This window comes from Peromyscus leucopus, chromosome 5 (genome assembly GCF_004664715.2).
Source record: "Peromyscus leucopus breed LL Stock chromosome 5, UCI_PerLeu_2.1, whole genome shotgun sequence".
Classification (NCBI taxonomy): Eukaryota; Metazoa; Chordata; class Mammalia; order Rodentia; family Cricetidae; genus Peromyscus; species Peromyscus leucopus.
Genome location: NC_051067.1, coordinates 65,702,302 through 65,725,273, shown reverse-complemented (window position 1 = coordinate 65,725,273; position 22,972 = coordinate 65,702,302). Strand labels below are relative to the sequence as shown.

Genomic DNA, 22,972 nt, shown 5'->3' with positions numbered 1-22,972 from the left:
GTGGGATCTTCTTTACAAGACAGGGAAAGGTTTTCTTAATAGTAAGACCTTTAAAAACTACCAGCTGACCAATGTTTCTGAATTCATTAAAGATTTTTAAAGTAAACAATCCCACTTTTAGGTTGGGATCTCTCTGCTCTCAAATGCTATCCATGAATTTGATTTTATTCTCTTATTGCTGTAAAGAGTTCTATGTGTCTAAACTACTGAGAAATGAATGACTTTTTAATAGATCTGAAGGATTTTGGGGTTTTTTTTTTTGGTGAAATGACTCAATGCAGTTGTTGAACACAGGTCATGAAAGAGGATATAAATCTATTTGTTTTTCTAGTTCTAATTCTGCCACACATTTTTCATTTTTGGTGGTGGATAAGTGCCTAAAAGTACATGAAATATTCAAAGTGTAAAACCCAGTATGAAGTTCCACAGCTTCAGAATGGCCACTCTAGCTGTTCATTGACATGTACAGACTTTGGGTCTGGTTAATTTTGGTGTGTAATGTTTATTTTATTTGCAAGATTTTTTATACGAAGGTTTATAAAACAGATTAACTAAAAGAAGAAGAAACCAGATCATGCCATGAATGAAGCACTTTTGCTGGTAAAACTCCTGATATTAAGCAAGCTAATTTGAAGGCAGTTCTCTTGTTTCACCCTAATATATTCCTTGAAACGGCATTACAAGGCATAATTTAACAAATATGTTTTTGATTTCACCAGAATCCTAAAATTAGAACATGTAAGTAAGTCATCAAATAAGTATCTGATATGACAAATTACATACCATAAAACCCAAGATGTAAGAACTAATTTATAATAACCTGATAAACAACTGTACTTAAACTTCTATCTAGAGGGCATGGATTTAATTTCATTCAACACACATTTATTTATTAAGTAGATTTTACATGCAAAGCTCCATGTGTAGTATGGCTAGAAGTTAAATAAATTCTAAGCAAGGCTTTAATGTGTGAGTAAAGGTTTGCATAGTATGCATTCTTCTCAAAGTTTCTGCTCGATGTTTTACTTGGAAATAATCATGGGATGTTTTATTTATAACCTGCAGGACTTTTGTCATTTTAGAATTGAACATATATTTATGGAATGACTGGGTAGTTCATCTCCATTATGAAGGCTATCTGTGGCCACTGGAGTTTATCAGAATAAATTTCTTCAAAACAGGCAGAACCAGGGTATTGGGTTACTTCCCAGTGGTCACAATACCTTAGAAATCTGTGTCTGTCATTAGCATGTGCTCTTTGAAGGCTTGCTTCTTATCTTCAGTGCTTTTTGACCTCCAGTTTTTCCATGAATAAAAACCATTACATATGAACTAGAAAAAAATTGCTATGATAAGGAGGTAGCCCTCCTACATAGCAGTGATAAACTAAGGCAATTCACAAAACAGATTTATAAACCTGCATGAATCTGTTGACCTGAATGCCATTTTTAAAAATTAACAACCAGACAAAGGAAGGGGTGAGTTATTTTAGGACATAGTGTTAATTCATTCACTGTCTGAATGTCATTTGCTGTTACAGAGGCCCAATCATTTTTAAGGAATGAATAGAAAAATGTGAGATTAGGCTTTTAGGAAATAATTTCCTTTTGTCAGTTTACTTTTTATTTAATTAAAACTTCTACCATGGGATAGGATCATCCCTCTGTTTATATATAGTTTTTACAATTTTCCAATGAATTCATATTAAAAATTAGCCAATTAGTTTACTTAACAATTTAACATAATTACCTATAAATTTAGTTAGACTGGTTAGCAATTCAAATCAAGCCATTGTCTGAGAAACCTACATCAACGCTGTATTTCTTGCCCTTGGTATCCACAGGCCTGTGCCCCTCTGTACCACTGGAGAACTCTTAAACCTAACCCAGCAAAGGACCCAGTTGGCACATGCTATGTAGCAATTCAGAATTTCAGTGCTTATGCTGAACACTCTCCTTGCCGGAACAGTAAGTTGTTTTTATTCCTTGAAAGTAAAACTTAGCTTGAAAGCCTCCAAGCTTGAGAGCTGTGATAGCTATATCCAAGATTCAGAATTCTACTGATCTATTCTATATTTATTTATGTCTTAGTTACTTTTAGATTGCTCTGATAAGACACCATGACCAACTTACAGGAGAAAAGAGTTTATTGGGACTTACAGTTTTCAGAGGATGAGTCCATGATCATCATGGTAGAGAGCATGGCATCAGGCAGGAAGGCAAGGTGCTGGAGCAGTAGCTGAGAGATTACAACTGATCCTCAAGTAGGAGGCAGAGGGGACGAGAGCTCTGAGAATGTTTTGGTTTGAAACCTCAAAGCCCACCCCCACTGACATAACTCCTCCAATAAGGACACACGTCCTAGTCCTTCCCAAAGAGTTCCACCAACTGGGAGCCAAACATTCAAATATATGCGCCTACAGGAGCCATTCTCATTCAAACAACCATACTTCCTTTATTTTTATTTTATTAAATTTATTTATTTTGTGTGAGGGTGCACACATACATGCCACAGTACATGTGTAGAAGACACTAAAGGGTTGGTCCTCTCCAATATGTGAGTCTTAGGGATGGAACATGGGTCACCACCCTTAGCAATAAGCAACCACATGTGAGCTGTGTTGCTGCTCTTCTGGATTTAAAAGCCAGTTTTTAGATAATCATTGGTAGAATAACTGTGGCCCTTAGCTGACAACTTCTGTTGAAAATCCCCACTCTGTGTTCCCCAAGATGCTGACCGGCCGGCCACCCTACTTGTTTATGGCAACAGTAATCTCAGTTAGGATGACTGGGCTGGAGTCATTTCTGACCACAGCCTTGCACAGCCTTCCTTCCCAGTGGTTGTTGCTTTGTTTGGTAGCTGTGTACTTGTTATCTGCATACTACACTTTCTGCTTAAAATGTTGAATCCCATTTATTCTCAAAAGAGTCTGCCCACTTAGAGTTCAAATCTCATCTTGCAGTCCAAGGGTTCTCCCAGGACAGAATCCTTTCCATAGCTCTTATCTTGGCTTGGAGCTAGCTATGTAGACCAGGCTGACCTCAAATTACTTATTCTCCTGCCTCAGCCTCCCAACTGCTGAAAGCAAGCATGCACCACCACAGCAGTGCAATCTACCTTTAAAGCAAACATCTGAGGGCAGCCGTAGGGGCACTGATGTTGAATTTCTTTGGGAAGTCAGGACTGATAGTGTGGTTATCAATTACCTGCTTGGAATTCTTTTGTAAACTTTTCTATTTTCCTGAGTTTTTGGTAGATCATTGTGAGATGTGGATAAGCAACAAAGGAAGCTTCTATTATCCTTCTTCTAATTAATGGGAATATATTATAGAGAGTAAAATGCCACTATAAAGAACATTAGAGTAACTTATTTTAGAATACTAATATTTTAAAGATTCAGTGTGAAATTATTAGAGATTATCCTAAAAACTGCAAATAAAATTTCCTCTTTTGCATACTCATCATCTTTCTTTTTTTTTTTTTTTTGATTCAAGATCAATTTGGGAAAGACTGTAAGCAAATATCAGAATAAAGTAGTGAAGATAAAGACTGGATTAGGGACTTTAAAGAGTTAATAAAGAAACCACTAGGATTTATAGCTCCAAACCAAACCTGAGCTTTTTAAACCTAAGAGTTTTTCATGAGGGTTTTGGCAGGAAACATAGTATGATTTCCTATGTGTGATCTGGGTGAATGATCTGAGATTAAAAATGTTATATCTAACATCTTTAAAATAAATGTCCTTAGTTGAGAATGAGACTCAATTATTCATTTAACACACATTTACTGAACACGTTGACACTAACTATTCTATATGTAATGAGTGAGTGTGTCAAGGAGTTAGAGAAAGCAAACCAACAGCGTGCAAAGAATGGGCATTTTAGTAGGAAAGAGAGGGTAGAAACCAAAATAAACAAACTCATAATATAATATGAAGTAGTAAAATGCTACATAAATAAATAATTAGGCCTATAATCAATGGAAAAGGTAAAAGAATGACCTGAGTCTTCAGGAATAGGGAAAAGGGAAACTCTTCGGAAAGGGTTATAGGAAAGATTTTTTTCAGCAGAGGATATTGGAAAGGAAGAACTATGAATACTTGTAACATCTGGGAAGTGACCATAATCCTCACCAGATCAGAGTCCAGTATTATTGCACTAAAGTGATTCATTACTAGACTTCTCACCAATGCTTACATCTGTGTGTATTCCTCAGGGTTCGCGGGAAGTGTTTCCTCACAGCAGGAAACGATGGCATCCTTCACATACCCATTGGCCCTGATGACTTAGAATCTTCTGGCTATCATGAAGTTCACTTGTGAAACTTGTCACTGTGTCTCACTCTGCCCTTTATACCTTATGTCCTTGTGTCTTGAGAGCCTGGGCTAAGTCATAGCCCACAGAATCTCAACTTGTGAGGTGCCTGTTACAGCATGAGCTTGAACTATTTTCTAAAACTATCCATTTAGTAGCCAAGAATTTTAAGCTTTCTGGACACATCATCATGCATGTCTCTTTATTCTCCATTTTCCCAGGTAGAAATATGCGGAGACAATATGAAATGGAGCTTAGGTAGAGCTGTGGACTAGTTCATTAGGCATTATTTGGCTCTAGGGCACACCAACACTTTTCATATACTCACACTTCCTCCTCTTCAAATCACCCAAAGAGCTGGCTTCCTGTCATGACAGAGAAGCTCACAGTCCACTAACACAAAGCCTGCTTGTTCACGACCATATGGTCAATATCACAGAGAGGGAATATCAGCAATATCCTTTTCAAAAGAGAACTGAAAGAAGTGTCTTCTTACATTACTTCTACAGCATAGATCCAGGGGGCACTGTGAGCATGTGGGTGGTAGCCTGCTCATTTATCTGAATGGCATGCCTTTGGCTCTTATGAGCATTCATAATTCAGGTGAGGGTGGTTCTCACAGCCCTTCAATTTCGCTTTAGCAGTTAACCATTGGTAGTGAATGAACATGAACAGCACATGTCCCTGGGTTCCTGAGTTTATACTGGGACATAATGTTTAGAGACATTCTGGGGTTCCAGGAAGAGAGACTCCTTTGGGTCTCATAAGTTATAATTCAAATGAGATGAGGGAAACAAACTCACTGAATAAAGAATCCATAATCTTCTCTAATTGCCACTCAAAACAAACACTGGAAGTTGATTATTTTCTCAATGACTTATTTTCAGTTAGAAATTTAAAACAAAAAAATCAGTGTTCTGCTATAAGTAAAGAATGGTCAGGTTTCTTCTCTTCTGAATAATTTACAATATTAAAAATAAAGAACCAATTTCAAAAGGAGATTTTAAAGAAGGTTTGTTTATAAATCATTCCTTAAATATAATCAATGCAATCTACATGGGTTCACATTGACTACATCATATATTCATGTATATTTCTGGATGGGTGTAAATTTTATACTATTGGGCTTCTAGAAAATTAGAACCCCATAAACTGAGGTTATATAGATAGGATTTTAGGGAAGCTGATAATATTTATAACCATCAATCCTAACATACAGTTGTAAAGGAAACAACAAATCTGGTGAAAGACATTATATCCGGTAGTAAAGTATTTGAAACACAAAAGGAGTAAAATTAGGTGTAGTGATAAATGCCTGTCATTCCAAGACTTGGAGATAGAAGCAGGAAGACTGGGAGTGTGAGGCCATTCTCTGGTACATAGTAGGCTCCAGGGCATCCTGGGCTGCATGAGACACTGTCTCAACAAACACACAAACAAACAAACAGAACAAAAGGGGTGTCTGCACAGAATTAATGGGAGAAAATAGAACTATAATCTTGTTGGAAGACAGAAAATGGATAGATAATGTTCTAGAAAGGCAGAAGGATCCGATGCATTTTAGAGACATTCTGGAACAGGGGCATGCCCAGCCTATCAGAATTTCCTACAGCGATGTCTGCTCCTTTCTTGCTTCCTCGCTGTAGTACTGCTTGAATGATATCCTCAGTAAGAAACGTGGAATCATTAGCATGCTCTTATCTAACTACATAATAACTGAGATCCCCCCCCACTTAACTACATTTTGACTATAATTCAAGTATGTTAGAAGGTGCAGGGCCTCTTTCAAAGTACAGGTTATAGGGAATACATTTATTATCTTAATATCCCACAGAGTTCAATAACAATAGCCCTGGAATCCATATACTCAATATAAAGCCTATAGTTTATAAAAATGTATGACAAGATCCCACTGGGTCTTTAGTTAGTATAGAGAATACAAAACCAACCATTGTTGGAGGGTTTCTCTTCTGCAAACATTAGCATTGCAATGCCCCTGTGAGAGCATAAGAATCAGAATACGATTTTCAAATTAGCCTAACTTATTACAATATAATAATTTAAAATTATGTTCCTTTTAAAGAGCATAAGAATGGAAATAGGAGCTGGAGATGCAGCTCAGTTGGTAGAGTACTTGCGTAGCAGTCATGAAATCCTGGGTTTGGTCCTAGCACTACATCAGTTGGCTGATGTAGTTGCCAGTTGTAATTATAGTACTCCAGGGGTAGAGGCAGGAGGTTCAGAAGTGCAAGCTCATCTTCAGCTGCATAGAGAGTTTGAGGCCAGCCTGTGCATGAAGAATAAAAAGGAAATCTTTACCAGTTTCTCTGCAGAAAGCATGCTCTCAGGTGATCTTTTTAAGTTGTCACTGTAGAAATGGCAGATACTTCAGGAGTAGGCAAAGGAGACATTATGGCCACATGGACATTTGAGGACACAATCAGAAGATGAAGGTTTTATTTTGGAAGTGAATATAAGTGTATACCCCAATATAAACCAATACTTTGATATATTCCCCAACTGGAGAATGGCTTGTGTGCCCTGTGCTCAATAGACCTAATATCATAACCCGCTCAAGTTGATCTCCCTGCTGCATGAATGTAATATTCAGGATCAGAAAATACATGGAAATATACTTAATTGCCTAGAAGGTATTTTAAGAATAAAACACAGATTTGTCTCTTTGATTCAGTGGTATATGGGGAAAATAGCAAAATAATCTGTATTGCTTTTTAAGGTATTTCTCAGCAATGATGACATTATAGCTGGTCTATGTTTTGATCATTCCAGGCAATGCTGATCCTGAAGGCCAAGGTTACTGCCAAGCAGGCTTCAGTCTGGACTTCTACAAGGTGAATCTTTTGGTCTCTCGGCATCTGGTGTGGGATGAGTTTCCTTGTCATTGCTACCGTTTTATTTTCTGTCTTTCATTCCATATCCACCCCACCCCCAAACAATAATAGCCAAAGAAACTTTGGGAGCATATCATGTCTGGCAACTTCTCTTTGGGTGTTTTTTTGTTTTTTCCCTATTCACTCTTTATTTCTATTTAAATCTATGCATATGATAATAATATAGAAAAGCATACAGAATGAAGGGACTCTTTCTTTCCACCTTCAGCATTAATCATTTTGAATGTAAATCTCAAAAACTCATTTCTAAAAAGATCACAAGAATCTATAAATCAGTCACCTTATCACTTAGCCATAACTGGCTGCTTTGATTTAATATTCATATTAAAATTTATGTATCCATTCAGAAAGCAGAGAGCACTTGACACACATACGAAGGAAAATGAGTCTATGCTTTTGAAATTAGCACAGGGACATTCCATAAACATATGCTCTGTTTTACTACTGGTTCATTGCATCTTTCTATGATTGCTTGCTTTGGTATTTTTCCACTACAAGTTTACAGATTGAAGCTAGAGAACAGGGCTGTTCGCATTTGCTAATCTGGAGTTTTTGCTTTCTCTTTTGAATAGGGGTGGGTTTACAGATTTTAAAAAAAAATTAATTTTACATTTCTTTATTTACTTATTGGAGAGAAGTGCCTTTTAGAGTCGGGGCGGGGGGAGCTCAGAAGGCAAATCTGGGGACTTAGTTTTCTCCTTTTACCATGTGAGTTACAAGAATCAATTCAGATCGTTGAGCCGGATGACAAGTGCCTTTACCCAGGGAGCCATCTTGCCGGCAGTAGATATATTTTTAAAGCAGTCATTATTGTTGCCTCGAAAATAATTGAAATGAAGTTTTGGGGGTTTTGTCACTAAAGTTTTCAAAAGACTATGCCCATTAAGCTGCAAACTTAATGTACAGGCCTTGCTCAGCTCCAGCAGTGGCAGCCCCCTCCCCCGAATTTATATATTCTCAAGGGAGCAAGGCCAACATGCCTAACTGAGTCAAACTGAAATTATTTAACATAACACAATAAATAGTTGAAAGTAAAGAAGAGAAGAAAACGACCTCCAGGCCTCAGGTATAAGGAAAGTGTGGTTTAAAGTCCTCTTTAAGGAAGTGTGGTTTTACGAGGAACACACTGTTGGAGCACAGCTTGTTAGATGTGACTCGGTGCCCTTCAAATCACTTGGCTTCTTGTCCACACGTTCTCTGGATGCTTCTGTTTTGCAGAATGGAGACCTTATAGTGGGAGGACCTGGAAGCTTTTATTGGCAAGGTATGTTCCCTATCAGAGGAAAAGCACGTGCGTTGTTACTAACAGGGGAGAGCAGAAGCAACATCAAATGTTATTGCCCTTTCCTAGTGGCACCGGAAATCCCTGCTCACACTTTCTTGACTGAAGCATCATTGCAATTTGCACTTCGTTGTGCAAGCGATGTTTCTAAAGTGTTGTTTAGAATTTTGCTCTACCAAGAATTTATTGAAGCTATGCCAGGTTTTGTACTCGATGATGGAGACACTACACTGAGGACAGACTTGTTGTTTGTCTTGAAGGTTTGTTGGGGCTGTGTTATCACTAACTTATGGCCTTGGGGCAGGGTCTCTTATTGAACTAGATCTAGTCGGTCACTTGTCCTGTCTGCATGTACACATGTATGCATATAGTCCCTAACACACACACACACACACACACACACACACACACACACACGCACGCACGCACGCACGCACGCACGCACGCACGCGCGCACACACACACAAAAAAAAAATTAGGCCAGTAGGAAGGATCCAGAAAGACAGATTTATGACTAATTTGTATATGAAATTACTGTTAAACTTTATTGACATGTAATTACAAACATCAAATAGCATTTCATTCTCTTAAAATTATTTTGCAAACTGAAAAAAAGTCTTATGCCAGAGATAGATGTAAATTGAAAATTATTTACATGTGTGTAAATATTTCCTTCTAATCTTGATTCATTTCATGTAATACTTTCTACATTTAAAGTAGAAAAATATCTCACATGAATTAATAGTCATGTAAGCATACAGAACAACTTCTCTGAGATATAGGATTTAAAATCTTATAGACGCTTAAGATGTTTATAGACCTTGCTAATGAAAACAAGAAATTGTCAGGATGTGGGAGAAAAGAAAGGGAACACTGAGCTGGAAGTCAGAGAGAACTGGCACATTCAGCATTCTTCACAAGCTTGAGTCTTGATATCAAAGCAGTCATTCATCTCCATTACGAAGAAATATTCATAACCTAGTTTGATAGGATTTTACTCTTTCCTTGGACTTCAACCCAAAAGACTAGGAATTCCCAAAGAATAATGTAGCTTTAAATTATGTGTTAAGTCCCATGCTTTCAAAACCATTTCTCCCACCTTGTCTCAAAGAGCATGTGATGACATTTTTGCCTTAGATGTCCATACTAAATATTTGGATGCATAGACTTTTCCATTTAATGATGTATTTTAGATATTTGTGTGTCTCAATACAAACATATTTCAAGACTTCTGAAAGTGACTTTGGGAGAAATGAGCTAATGTTCTTAATGTTGGTGGCCAAGAATTTCTTTTTTTGTGTGTGAAATTTTAGATCTCATTTGGACACAGCTGCTTCCTACTATAATAATGTTTACTCTATATACTTTTGCAATAAATGTAAATGGCTCAAAGATTATTAGATCCTTCCCTTAACTTAGCTGGAATTTTTCCTATCTGTCAAGTAAGTGAGTTTCACATATATTCTTTGCAAGAAAACAAAACTCCTTATTAGAATGACAAGGAGACTAGTTGTATAGCCCCTAGCAAAACTATGTGACCTTTCAGAATGGCATCGAGTTCTTTGAGCATAAGACATTTACATATGACCGATTGTTGTTAAATTTCCTTCTGGCTTGAACATTATCATTTTGTTTTGTTGTTGTTGTTGTTTGTTTTTGAGACAAGCTCTCGTGCAGCCCTGCATGAGCTCAAACCTATTGTGTAGCCCAGGATGATCTTGAACTTCTGATCCTTCTGCCTCTACTTCTGAAGTGCTGAGATTAGAGGCATGTGTCTCCCCGCTCAGTTTTATGTTGAGCTAGGGATTGAACCCAGGGGTTCATGCATACTAGGTAGGCAGTCTCTGAAATGAACACCATCCTCAACTCTAGAATACAAATTTAAACATAAATTTCCCTTGCAAGTGTCCTTTTTCCTTCATACTTTTATCATTTGAAGGCAGAGAGGGGATATACATTAAGAGTACAGGAAGAATGGATAAATCACTGCCGCTTATCTGTGGCCTCCTACTAGATTGGAAAGTTCTACCCAGTTAGTTACAACTAACCTCTGCCTGTCAATTCTTTGGGGAGGTGGGGACATTCAGGAGTATGTGGTGTGGTTTCAGGCTTGCCGAGTAAGAACCTGCCCCTCCCTTGCATCTATTCAGTGGAGGTATTAATTTGTTCAAACACAGGTCAGGTGATCACTGTCAGTGTAGCAGATATCATTGCAAATTACTCATTCAAGGATATTCTAAGAAAACTGGCAGGAGAAAAGCAGACTGATGTGGCTCCAGCTTCCTACGATGACAGTTACCTCGGTAAGAACCATGGCTCCAGATGTTTGTACTTTCTCAAAAGGCAAGCAAATTAAATGTATGTGAAACGTTTAGTCCTGACTTATGTGATGTCACCTGACATCTTTTGAAAGCTTTCTTTCTTATTATTTGAGTAGACTCTTACATTTTCTTTTTCATCACAACTTGTTTTTTTCCCCCAGACATAATATATAACATACATGATTTGAGCTGCTATTTTGTAGGTTCTTTAACATGTTCTTATGAAAGATTGCTGGAAGAAGACATTTGTAGTAGCAGGGCTTCTGCTCATGCTATGGGGCAACATGCTAGCAGCCCAGTCCAGTTTCAACAAAATCAGAAAGAATCTTTCTAGATTCAAGACTGGTCTCAAATCATATTATATGCAAACCACATGATATCCATTTAATATTACTGTTACCCACCTTTGGTATGCAACCAATTTTGATTGCTCTGTGCATTGAAAAATTAAATTATGGCTTTGTTTTGTTAATGCAAATAGAACCTTGCTTTTGAGCTCAATGACATCTGTGGGCCACAATCATGAAAGGAATTAAGAAGTAGCTCATGATTGTGATCCATGGCAAAACCTGAACACAAAGGATGTCTCATAGGGAACTGTGCTTCATGGTGAGGAATTTGCAGCTTTTAAAAGGCAACAGATGCCACTCCCACTTAAAGGGGCTGATGAGCATGCTCTGAAGGCTGATCTAAGAATCTGACTTTTTTTTTTGGTCATGTTTTTAGTTAAGAACAGTGTGGCAGCTCTTCTTTATAACTGAGAATTAGTCTGAAAGTGTTCATATTGCTGTGATTACTTTTTCTGCTAAGTGAATCTGTAATTTTTTAATTTGGAATAAAATACTACCATGGAGCACTTTCATTATTTTCTAAATATTAACACATTTCTTATAAAATGCAATTCCTTTGTTTCTTTTCTTTAATATAGGATATTCAGTTGCTGCTGGAGAATTCACTGGGGACTCTCAGCAAGGTGAGAGACATCATTATACTTATGTCATTTTAAAAGCATGGAGGAATGCTAAATGACATAAGAAGTCTTATTGTAAATGGGATTGATTTTCTTTGCTATGCAAACATTTATATGATGGAATTTATATATCTGTGCGATAATATTTTATAGAAAATGCATACACATTGGCACAGCATTTTGTTTCAAAGACTTTCATAAGAATAATTCCAATCCCTATAAAATCTAAGTAAGCAATTAAAAATGAGGACAGCTGCTCAAGGTTATGAATGAAAACTATATAGATGGTTAAGTGACTTAGATATGAGCCACATTAGATCTGAGTGAGAAATCAAGATCTCTTTTCTCTCTAAAGGATAGCCTCACATATCACAGATGTCCTTCTCCATTTGCCTCCAACCCAACATGCTAATGTTGTTTCCCTAGGAGAAGAAAAAATAATTTTATGATCTCTACAGGTGGATTCTTCACTTGGAATGTTTGGCCAGCAGGATTGGCCAAGGTCAATCAGCAATTGGTTCACAGATGAGCCTCATCATAATTGAACCCCTAAGGATGTACCTTTGTGGCAGTATAAAAGATGTTCCTATAGTAGCAGTTAGCAAAACTTCTATGATGTTTAACTTTAAATCACACACAGACCTGCAAAGACAGGAGGTGCTCTAAAAGGCAGAGATGCATGCTGTCTAGTATGCAAATTGCAACAGCTCAAAATGTGAATTTTGCTTGTTTGTTTTCTATCATCTGAAAAAATAAATAAAAATAAAAATAAACCACAGGAAGAAAGCAACTGCAAACCCTGTTTTCCAGCTTGTAACCCTCTCCATCCCTCATTTACAAGGCACCATCTTTACCCTCTCCATCACTCATTTACAAAACACCATCATCTTTCCACTTCACTGCTAAATGGTTTTAAATATACTGGGAGCTGAAGAGATGATGCAGTTGGTAAAGAATAACTCATGCAAGCATAAGAACCTGAGTTGGATCCTTAGAATCCATCTAACATAGATGACTTGTGCTTATAATTCCAGAGCTGGGGAGGCAGAACCAGGTAGCTCTCTGTGGCTAATAGTCAAAATAATTTCATAAGCCCCAAGTCCTAGTAAAAGACCTTGCCTCAAAAAATACAATGTGGACATCTCCTGAGGGAAAAAAAAAAAACAAGATTCTACTGTGGCTTTTTGGCATTTGCAAACATGTGCAACCCATACATATGAATACACATATACAAGCACATTAATTAATCAATTAATCAATCAATTAATTGATTAATTAATGTGGTTCCTCTTCTAAATGACTCTTCTTATCCCTAGAATTGGTTGCTGGGATTCCAAGAGGAGCACAGAACTTTGGATACGTGAGTACCAGGATACATTCCAGATCTGTGTGCACTGAAATGGTTTTCCCATGTAACTTTAAGTCATTTTAAATGTCCTTTATTAATGACTTTCTGCTACAGTAGTGTGCTCTTTTCCTACTCAACCCAATAGGAAGTAAATACAATTGTATTAGTTGCATGGTTTCTGGGGGTTCATGTGAAAAAAAAATGTGGGTGCATTTTTTTTTTTGCAAAGAGTCATAATTATCCAAAACACAGAAAAAAATCCTTCTATATTTGTATTTATTTTCTCCTTGCACAAAAAGTGAACTTTTCTCCAAGTCCCTAACTCATTCCTCTACAAAGGTATTTGAAAATAAGTGCACATTCCAAAGTGTCAGGTTTGAGATGGGTAATATGTAAACCCATCATAACTGGTTACCATGAAGTTAAAAGAAAGATACATAGAAAGAGGCCACAAAAAAGGCATATGGAATGAGGGAGATAGCTCAGTCACTTAAATGCTTACTGTGGAAGCAAGAGGACCTAAATTTGATCCTCAGATCCCATGTAAAAGAAGTCAGACATGGTAATCTCAGCATTAGGGAGGTGGAGACAGGCTAACCCCTTTAGAACTTGCTGGCTAGTCTGCTTAGCTCAGCTGGAAAGCATCAGGCCAAAGAGAGATCTCCCAAGGAATGGTGACCTCTGGCTTCCACATGCACACGTACACATGTTCAACTGCACCCACACAAACATATGCATGCAGCCATACAAGGATCTAAGATGGGCACAGTGGTGCTGTTATCAACCACTCAAGAGCTTGATAAGTCAGAAGAATCCAGAGTCTGAGGTCAGCCTAGACTACACAGGAAGTTCCAGGTCAACTTATGCTGTAAGTGAATCCCTGTGTCAAAAAATAAATTTAAATAAAGTACATTCTAGACAACATGCAATTTGTAGGTTTGTGTTTGACTGAATAGAATTAAAGGTGACATTTTTCTATGTGGGTAGCATTAAAAAAGCTTATTTTCCCAAAGAGCCATTTATTAGTCCTCATAATAGCATGAGCACAAGCATTTGTTTAGAACAAAATCGTGATCAGACAAATTAACTGACCAACATGCTAACTGTTGCCTGTATCCTTGTTTTTAATTATTTCTCCTCTTTAGAATCATAAGCATGTTCAATTACTTTTTTCTAAGATCATTCTTGATGGCTTACAATTTTGTAACTATTGCATATGGCTAACCAACTATTACACTTTGTAAGAATTGTAAATGATTTAAGCTTCAATTGTTTAAAAACATCTCTGATTCTGTCAAATGATGTACTGTCTTGCTTTTGCAATTTCAGGTCTCTATCATTAATTCCACAGATATGACCTTCATTCAGAATTTTACTGGTGAACAGGTAAAGACTTTTTGGTTGTTGTTTTGAGACAGGGCCTCATTCAAACTATCTTGAAACTCACTGCATAGCCCAGGTTGATCTTGAACTCATGGCAGTCTTCCTGCCACACCCTCCCCATCATTGGGATTACAGGTGTATACCACTATACCCAGCCTAAGGGAAAGACATTTTAATGCAAAATGGCTAATGTTCACATCATGTAGTCATTCATTCAGGAAATAATAAACGCTGGATACAATGGTGCACCTAGTCAATCCCAGCCCTCAAGCAGCTGTTTGTAGAAGAAGCAGAATGCAGAAGTTGATTCAGCTTCAGATAGTGATTAATGATTTGAAGAAAATGAAACAGAATTAGATAGTATGGTGGGGATAGTCCAAAGGCTGGAAGCCTCTACAGCAGAATGTCTAACACAAAGCCAGTGGCAGAGGATGTGAAGGCTTTCACACAGAAACTAGCTGGGCAAATCTGAGGCTTCTGAGGGCTGCAATGGCTACAAGGAAACAAGAAATAAGTCAGAACTGAGGGTTCTGGTAAAAGGTGTGACACCTCCTATAAGCTCTAGTCTAGAATCTTCTAGTTTTAAGGTTTTGCCACACCCACTTATGAAATTCAATGCACACTGTGAAGCTGACACTAACAACCTGCATTGAGCTTATTTTATCTCTTTGTGGTGCGAGGATAAAACACAGGTCCTTGCACACATTAGCTACGTGCTCTACCCTCTGCTAACCCTTTGCTTTTGATAGTCTCACTATGTAACTCAAAATCCCCTCTCCTCTTCATCTCATATACTAGGACTATACGCATGAACCGCCATGCCCAGCATGAGCTCTGGATTTTCAAGGTGTAATAAGGGCAAGCCCACCAGGGAACTGCTTATTAGAAGGGAAAGGACTCCATATTCTGTCAGAATAACCCCTTGACCACTATATAATATGTTTATGACTAAGACTTCATTGAAGTCATGGAAGGAATAACCCAGGTTCTTTCTCAAAAGAAAGAATTATTTATTTTAATTTTTTCTTTCTTTTTTTTTTTTTTTTTTTTTTTTTTTTTTTTTGGTTTTTCGAGACAGGTTTCTCTGTGTAGCTTTGCGCCTTTCTTGGATCTTGCTCTGTAGACCAGGCCGCCTCGAACTCACAAAGATCTGCCTGGTTCTGCCTTCCGAGTGCTGGGATTAAAGGCGTGAGCCACCACCGCCCGGCTATTTTAATTTTTTCTTATATTTTGACCACATTCCTTCTCCTCCCTCAACTACTCCCAAGCCCTCCCTACGTACCCAGCCTCATGATCTCTCTCTCTCTCTCTCTCTCTCTCTCTCTCTCTCTCTCTCTCTCAAAAAAAAAAAAAAGAAGGGAAAAGAAAATCAAAACAAAACACATATACACACATGAAACAAAACCGATAAGACCAAGGTCTTATGAGGTGGCTAGTAATTACTAGTGATAAATGGCACCTTCAGGTAGAGCTGGCATTGAATACTGGGAATAGCAGAGAGGCCATTGGAAGTTCTTGGAAGTCCTCAATAAAGGCTCCTGTCAATGGTGTGTTTGAGTAGGTATGTATGCACATTGCACACATTAGCTATGTGCTCTACCCTGAGCTAACCCTTAGCCCTTATTTGTGTGTATGTGTGTGTTGGAAGGGTGCTAAAGAGAGCAAATCAAATACTTCCTTTTGCATCCAGAAATTCCTTGCAAGAAACTAAAATATGAAGAAATTCAAGTTGGTTTTCTCTCTTCTCCATGTGTATTATCAAGGACTTCAGGAAGGAAAGAATTGAAAGATGTGTTTAGTATTTAGGATTCATAGCTTCCCTCATTTTAAGCCAATAAGCCAAGTTTCTATAGCTCAACAGACTGTAAATCTCAAAAGCATAAAGCCACCAGATGATGAGACTGCAGAACAATCTCATTCTATTGCAGATGGTGTTCAATGTACACCAAGGGTGAGCTCTCAAAACCTCCTTCCTTGTGACAGTAGACTGGCTGCTCCCAGGTCCTACCCTATTGGCCGGAGTGGGTGAGCCTGGCTTCTTCTCTTCCTTACTACACACTAAGCCCTCCTCTGAGCCTCAACTTTATATACAGTCCTGAAACACTGTTGTTTTAGGTTCCTTCCTTGAAGAAACCAGGCATTTATCTCTATAGCCTGTTCTTAGCTGAGCCACTCTTGTGAAGAGTTCAATGGCCTAATACAGAATGCCACCACCTTTCCAACCAAAGATGGTCTGAGTCCTAGGTTTCTCTGGGTATTGTGACCTGATGAAATTTTCCATTTTTTTTTTTTAAGCACTGAAGATAACTCTGCCCTGTAGATGAGTCATGTCCAGAGAATCAATTATCAAGGTTCTTAAATGGGCAGAAAGGGCTTTTCATATCTTGCTGTCAAAATTTGAGGGTCCAGGTACCCATTGTGATGAAATTTTCAACAAGTTATTTCATACCTCTCCTAGAACTTTGTTGGGTGGTAGGTATAAAAGAGGCTGGGGTGATAGTAAGGTAAATGGGTTGGTAAGTTTTGAGTAGTGTAGCAGGAATCTTAAAAGTTCTTATTAATAAAATCAAACCCGAGGCCAGTTATTGGGGTCAATGCTGGTAGATCAGAGAGACAGAACAAGCCTCAGCTAACCTCACCTGGTCAACTTCTCAGCTGGTCTTGTTTCCTCAGACGGGAAGCTTCTGTGTCCTCATCCAGAATGAATCTCAGCTGAACTGTGCTGCTCGAAAGCCTGAAGCTTAACCAGCCACATGCTTAACCAGCCAAATGCTTCTTGTTTCTCATTCTCACGCCTTATATATCTTTCTGCTTTCTACCACCACTCTCTGGGATTAAAGGCTGGCTTCCTGGGATTAAAGGCGTGTGTCACCATGCCTGGCTGTTTCCAATGTGGCCTTGAACTCACACAGATCCAGAGGGATTTCTGTCTCTGGAATGCTAGAATTAAAGGCGTGTGCTATCACTGCCTAACTACTGGCTTTTCTGTTCTCTGACCCCAGATAAGTTTATTAAGGTACACAATATTTTGGGGAACACAAACCACCACAGAGCAGTTCTTCTGGAGGGATTTTGTGTCACAATGGAGTGTATTCTGGTCCACACATTGCTCAGGCATTGCAGGAAGGAGAAAGCTCAAAACAGACTGAAGGCTGCCTTCCATGGAGCATAGTTTCTAGTGGGCTGTATTTTGACTGAATTAGTGGATGGTGGGAGGATAAGTCAGCAAAAAATATCAGATCCCAGACTAAAGAAATGAAAGTGGGGCTACAGTGTTTGGTCAGATGCTTGTGATGTGAGCATGAGCATCTGGTTTTCTGTCTCTGGTACCCATTGAGGGAGGGGCAGGCACAGTGGTGAATATGTGTAACCCCACTGCTGAGGAACAAGAGAAAAGAAAATGCTGCCAAGACAGGCTAGCCTAATGAGTAAACTCCAGGTTTGACAAGAGTCTCTGTCTCAAAAAAAGTATGGTAGAGAACAAATGAGGAAGAAACCCAAATATTGACCTCTGACTTCACCCACATGTGCACACACAGGCACCTGCATACACCCATGAACATGTAGACAAACACATACACACACAAAGAACAACATTGGTAAGATGAAATGATGAGCCAGACTGAATGAATTCTAAAACTATTTAAAAGCAATTCTGAGGGAAAACTGTGGGAAATTATTTTATAGCATTTACACTCACTGAAAAGATTTGAGTCTTATTAAATATGATCTTACTATAACTTATGAATTGTAGATTTCCTTAACATTAAAATAATTTTTTGATTTAATAATATAGAGGCCAAACTAGATAGTATAATTCCTGCTTAGTTTTTCTGTCATTGTACTTATGAGTACCATATGTTCTGTAGTCAAAAGATTTCTTGTGTTCAGTCTAGTCCACAGTCTGGACAAATCTCTCTCACACACAGTCCCACAGCTGCTTATAAAATGATCACTCAGAGGCTTAATATTAATTACAAACTGTATGGCCTATGCTAATAATTTTTGCTAGCTAGCTCTTTCAACTTAAATTAACACATTTCTATGAATGTGGCCATGACATTACCCATCTGTTTGCATGTTGCTCCTTGGGCGTCACCTCTGCCTCTGCCTTTCTGCTTCCTGTCTCTCTTGGATTTCCTGCCTGGCTCACCATAGGCCAGAGCAGCTTCTTTGTTAACCAATCATAACGACACATATTCACAAAGACATCCCACAGCACTTCCCCTATTCTGTCTAATCAAAAAGGAAGGTTTTAACTTTAACATAGTAAAAATACATATTATAGAACAGTTATCAAGCAAGAATTATAGTTACAATATCTAGTCTATTTGTATTTGGCAAAATTAAAGAAAATATTTTATCATCCTATATTTGTGAGTCTAAAGTTTCATATCTGATTTATCTTTTATCATAACCAAGGAAAATTATAACTATCTAGTCTTCAACTATATCAAATACCCCAGAAGAATATAATATTATCTAAGTAAACAGGAAGTGCATTGTAAGCAACTTCCAAAAGTTCTAGAAATGACAGAGACATCTAGCTGCCTGGACAGTCACCCAAAAATCCTCAGAAATGTTGGGGTATCCATCTCAGCCTATAGGCCTAGAGTCTCTGGTACACTTTTTTTTTTAATTATAAATGCTTAGCCAATAGCTCAGGCTTATTACTAACTAGCTTTTACATTTTAAGTTAATCCATATTCCTTATTTATGCTCTGCTACATGGCAGTACCTTTATTAGCAAGGCATGTTTATCTCCTGCTCCCTCTGCATCTGGCTGGTAACTCCTGATTCCAAACTTCTCCTTCCCAGCATTTTCAATTTGGCTTTCCTGCCTAACTTTATCCTGTTCAGCTACTGGCTAGTCATATTCTTTATTAACCAATCATAGAAATACATATTCAGTGTACAGAAAGACATCCCGCAGCAATGTTCATTGAGTCTGCCATGCAGAATCTCAGAGCCAGAAAGTGTCACATCTGAAAATGCCCGGAAATTCCTCCACATGTGGTAGAATTGAGTTGATTCTGTGGGGTTCAAGATAGCTGAACCAAGTTAAAGCACTAGATACCACAGAAAGACCCTCCTAACAGTTGTATCCCCCAATTGAATGGGCCTAATGTATCCAGAGGGTGTGCAAGCAGATGTCAGGGTTATTGTGGAAGGAATTATTCATTAGGTCAGAGGTTAGACTAAATGACTTGAACACTTGGAACAGGTTCAAGGGTCTATGAATGTAAATGGAAAAAATGTACCACAGTGAAAGTCATTTCTCATGAATAATTAAGAGGTGACCATAAGCATGGCTTCCTGAACACAAAAATTATTATTGTATTGCAGATGGCATCTTATTTCGGATATACGGTGGTGGTATCAGATGTTAACAATGATGGGTAAGTTTATGAGAACTTCCTCCCTGCTGTATGTTATGTGCATACATAAAAGATGTTATATATTTCTTTCACCGAACACAGCCTTCTGTACTTCCTGAATAAGATAGAGGCCCTCTTGTTTTAACATTTGGTTCAGGACAAGAGGATGCATCTAATAAAGAACTCTGTCATCTTATTTTATGTCTTGCTGAGATTTTCCACATCTGCCACTTCTAAAAAGAGGACAATTTTGTTTGGTTTTACCCTGATGTTATTCAACAAATAGCCATTGACCATTCAAACACCACAGCCAGTTAGGAGCTTGCTCATTTATTTCTCTTTGTGCCTAGAGGTTCTCCCTCCATGTAATATGATCATAAAGCACTTTACACACTGATGAATTTTTTCCTCTTTATACTGCTCTAACATATCAGTAAATTCCATAGAGAACATGAAATAATTTTATTTTTCAAATTGTAGCAACAAATTAGAGTTGAGCTAGAACTAAACTCCACTACATAATTGTGCTTATATGAAAGTAATTGTATCAAAAGTAAATGATTACACACCCCTATGTTTTATCAAAGCAGTTGAGAGATAATTTGGCAATATATTAAGAAAATCTCAGCCAAGCGTGGCAGTGAGTGTGTTTCTGTAACATAAGCCTTTCAGAAACTGAAGCAGGGGCATCTTGAGTTCAAGTATACACTAGAGTATATATGATAGACAAGAGTATATAGCAAGGGAAAGATAGGGCACAGGAGGAGGAGGAAGGGGAAGGAATGGAGTGAAGGAGGAAGGAAGGGAGGAAGGGAGGGAGGGAGGGAGGGAGGGAGGGAGGGAATCTTTAAGTTGAGATGTAGTGCTCTCCCATGTAACAAACGTGGTTGGAGAATCACATATGGAAAGCATCCTCAGGCACCCAAAGCATGGTACAAGGTGAGTGAGGCAGATGACCCTCTGCTCTCCCAGAGATGGCATGTTTTTGTGTACAGTAAGTATCTGGAGAATCCTTACTGCATTCCAGAACCAATCATTTTAGATAGATCCTTAATAGGTTACTTCTCTCTCACTTTTACAACACTGGAAATACACTTTATATATCATGGTGTGGCATATGATTGGAGAACAATCGAGTACTTTCTGTACGTACTGGAAAATGCTTTTACTATTATCCTTTTGTTGAACATACATTTGTTGTCCACTGTGCATGGTTTGAGTGCCACACTACCATGAAAGTTATGTTAGAGCTAGGGATGTAGAAGTTACATCCCCAAATTAATAAGTCAAGTAAGGAGTGTGTCAGATGCTGGTATGTTCTATGCAGAAATTGAGCTAGAAGTGAAGATGTCTTCAGTAGACAAGTGAATAAATAAGCTATGGTAAACCTAGAGAATAAGGCTTTATTCAGCATTAAATGATGTGAGCTGTCAAAAAAAAAAGACATGGGAAAAACTTGAACTCACATAACTAAGTGAAAGAAGCCAACCTGGAAAAGATATTACTGTATATTGCAATGGTTATTCCGAGAAGGCAAACTGTGCAAACTGTAAAAACTTCAGTTCTTGCTCAAGATCCTAAGATGGAGGAAGGAATGGGTGAGCAGAGCACAGAGGACTTATCAGCAGCATGACTATATAAAATACAGTCATTGCATATTTGCTAAATCCCGTGAAGTTAAGAGCAGCATCCCTGAGCTCCAGGTAAACTAGGAACTTGGATAATTATTTCTGAATGTTGGTTTACTGTTCAATAAATGTTCCACTATGATAGGAAACACAGAGGCAGAGAAAACAACCTGTCAGAGGGCAACACAGACCTCTGCACTTTCTGCAATAATTTCCTTTGAATCTAAAACTGATCCATATGATGAATTCTACTGACTCTAATTCATAGAGGAAAACAGAGAAGAAATATTGGGAGGGATGCTATTTCAAAGTGAACTCATGGCAAAGCTCTGTGTGAGAAGATAACAGCAAGATAGGGCTGTAGCATGAGAACAACAGCAAAACAAAACAAACAAACAAACAAACAAAAAACGGCTTAAGTAGAACTTAAGTAGAAGAGTGTTCCCTGCCAAATGGGAAGAATACAAATTCACAGAGGTGGGAGTTTCTGGAATATTCTAGAAACAGCAAAGGGGCTTGAAGAATGTTGAGAACTTGGACTATGAAAGGTGTAGATCCTGCTGCATTTAATAGACACAGATAGATAACACCACAGGGAGGTGAAAAGGAATCTGCCTCAAAGGGAGGTATTATCCTGTGAACTACAGGGGATTCAAAAGGAGAAACATCCATTCTCACAGGTGCACTCTGCCTGTCTGGTTCATGTCCAGAGAAGGCAGGACAGTGGTTTGGAAGCAGAAGCAGTGGCATATGGATGTATTTTGAAGGACTTGCTGAGTGCTGATTTTATCCTCCAAGCAGTTCATTTTAAAATGAAATAACATTCACCTCCAATTGTCTTAGTTACAAATAGAAAGATACTTTGAGGGCCACCAGCCAAGCTTCCCAACTTGATGGACTATAATTGTTAGGAAACCCTCTTAGAACTTTAGGAAGAGGCTAGATAAAGAAAACCAGGAAACCCAAGCATGGCGTGGAGTCCAGAGTCATTGAGCCTGCTCTGTACTGACCGCAGTTCCATGGAGACTGATCAGATGTGCATAGCCATATTTCTCTCCTGGGCATGCATCTGACCACAAAGGCTGTCGCCTTATGTACTGGTGGCATTCCATCAGGCCCACCCCCTCTCCAACAGCCTTTTCACAGGCCACTTGCATTTATAATCCTGTGACTTTTCTCAGAGTTCACATGTGTTCTGGAGGAATCTCCTTCCTGTAATATTCTCAATTTAAATGACAGCAAAACTTTGTGGCAATATCTACAATACACATTTTTTTTTGCCCTGTCAAAGAGAAAATGCTTGCAAAAATGGGCTTCAGTGGGTCCTTGCTGATCAAAACAACTTGCTAATTACAAACTCAAGTAATTGTTAAAATGGGAAATCTTGGTCTTCACTAGTGGTTTTCAAAATTGCTGTGCATTCTAGTTCTTTTTTAG

At 38.3% G+C, this 22,972-nt stretch overlaps 1 protein-coding gene across 1 annotated transcript in view; it reads left to right on the top strand.

Annotated features, from left to right (window-relative positions):
* Itga8 (integrin subunit alpha 8) overlaps positions 1 to 22,972 on the top strand; it is a 175,347-nt gene that overhangs the window by 33,708 nt on the left and 118,667 nt on the right. Inside the window, 8 exon segments of the mRNA XM_028870532.2 lie at positions 1,844 to 1,967; positions 7,104 to 7,165; positions 8,444 to 8,489; positions 10,685 to 10,810; positions 11,757 to 11,801; positions 13,115 to 13,158; positions 14,476 to 14,532; positions 19,876 to 19,928. Of these exon segments, the coding sequence (XP_028726365.1) occupies positions 1,844 to 1,967; positions 7,104 to 7,165; positions 8,444 to 8,489; positions 10,685 to 10,810; positions 11,757 to 11,801; positions 13,115 to 13,158; positions 14,476 to 14,532; positions 19,876 to 19,928 (557 nt within the window).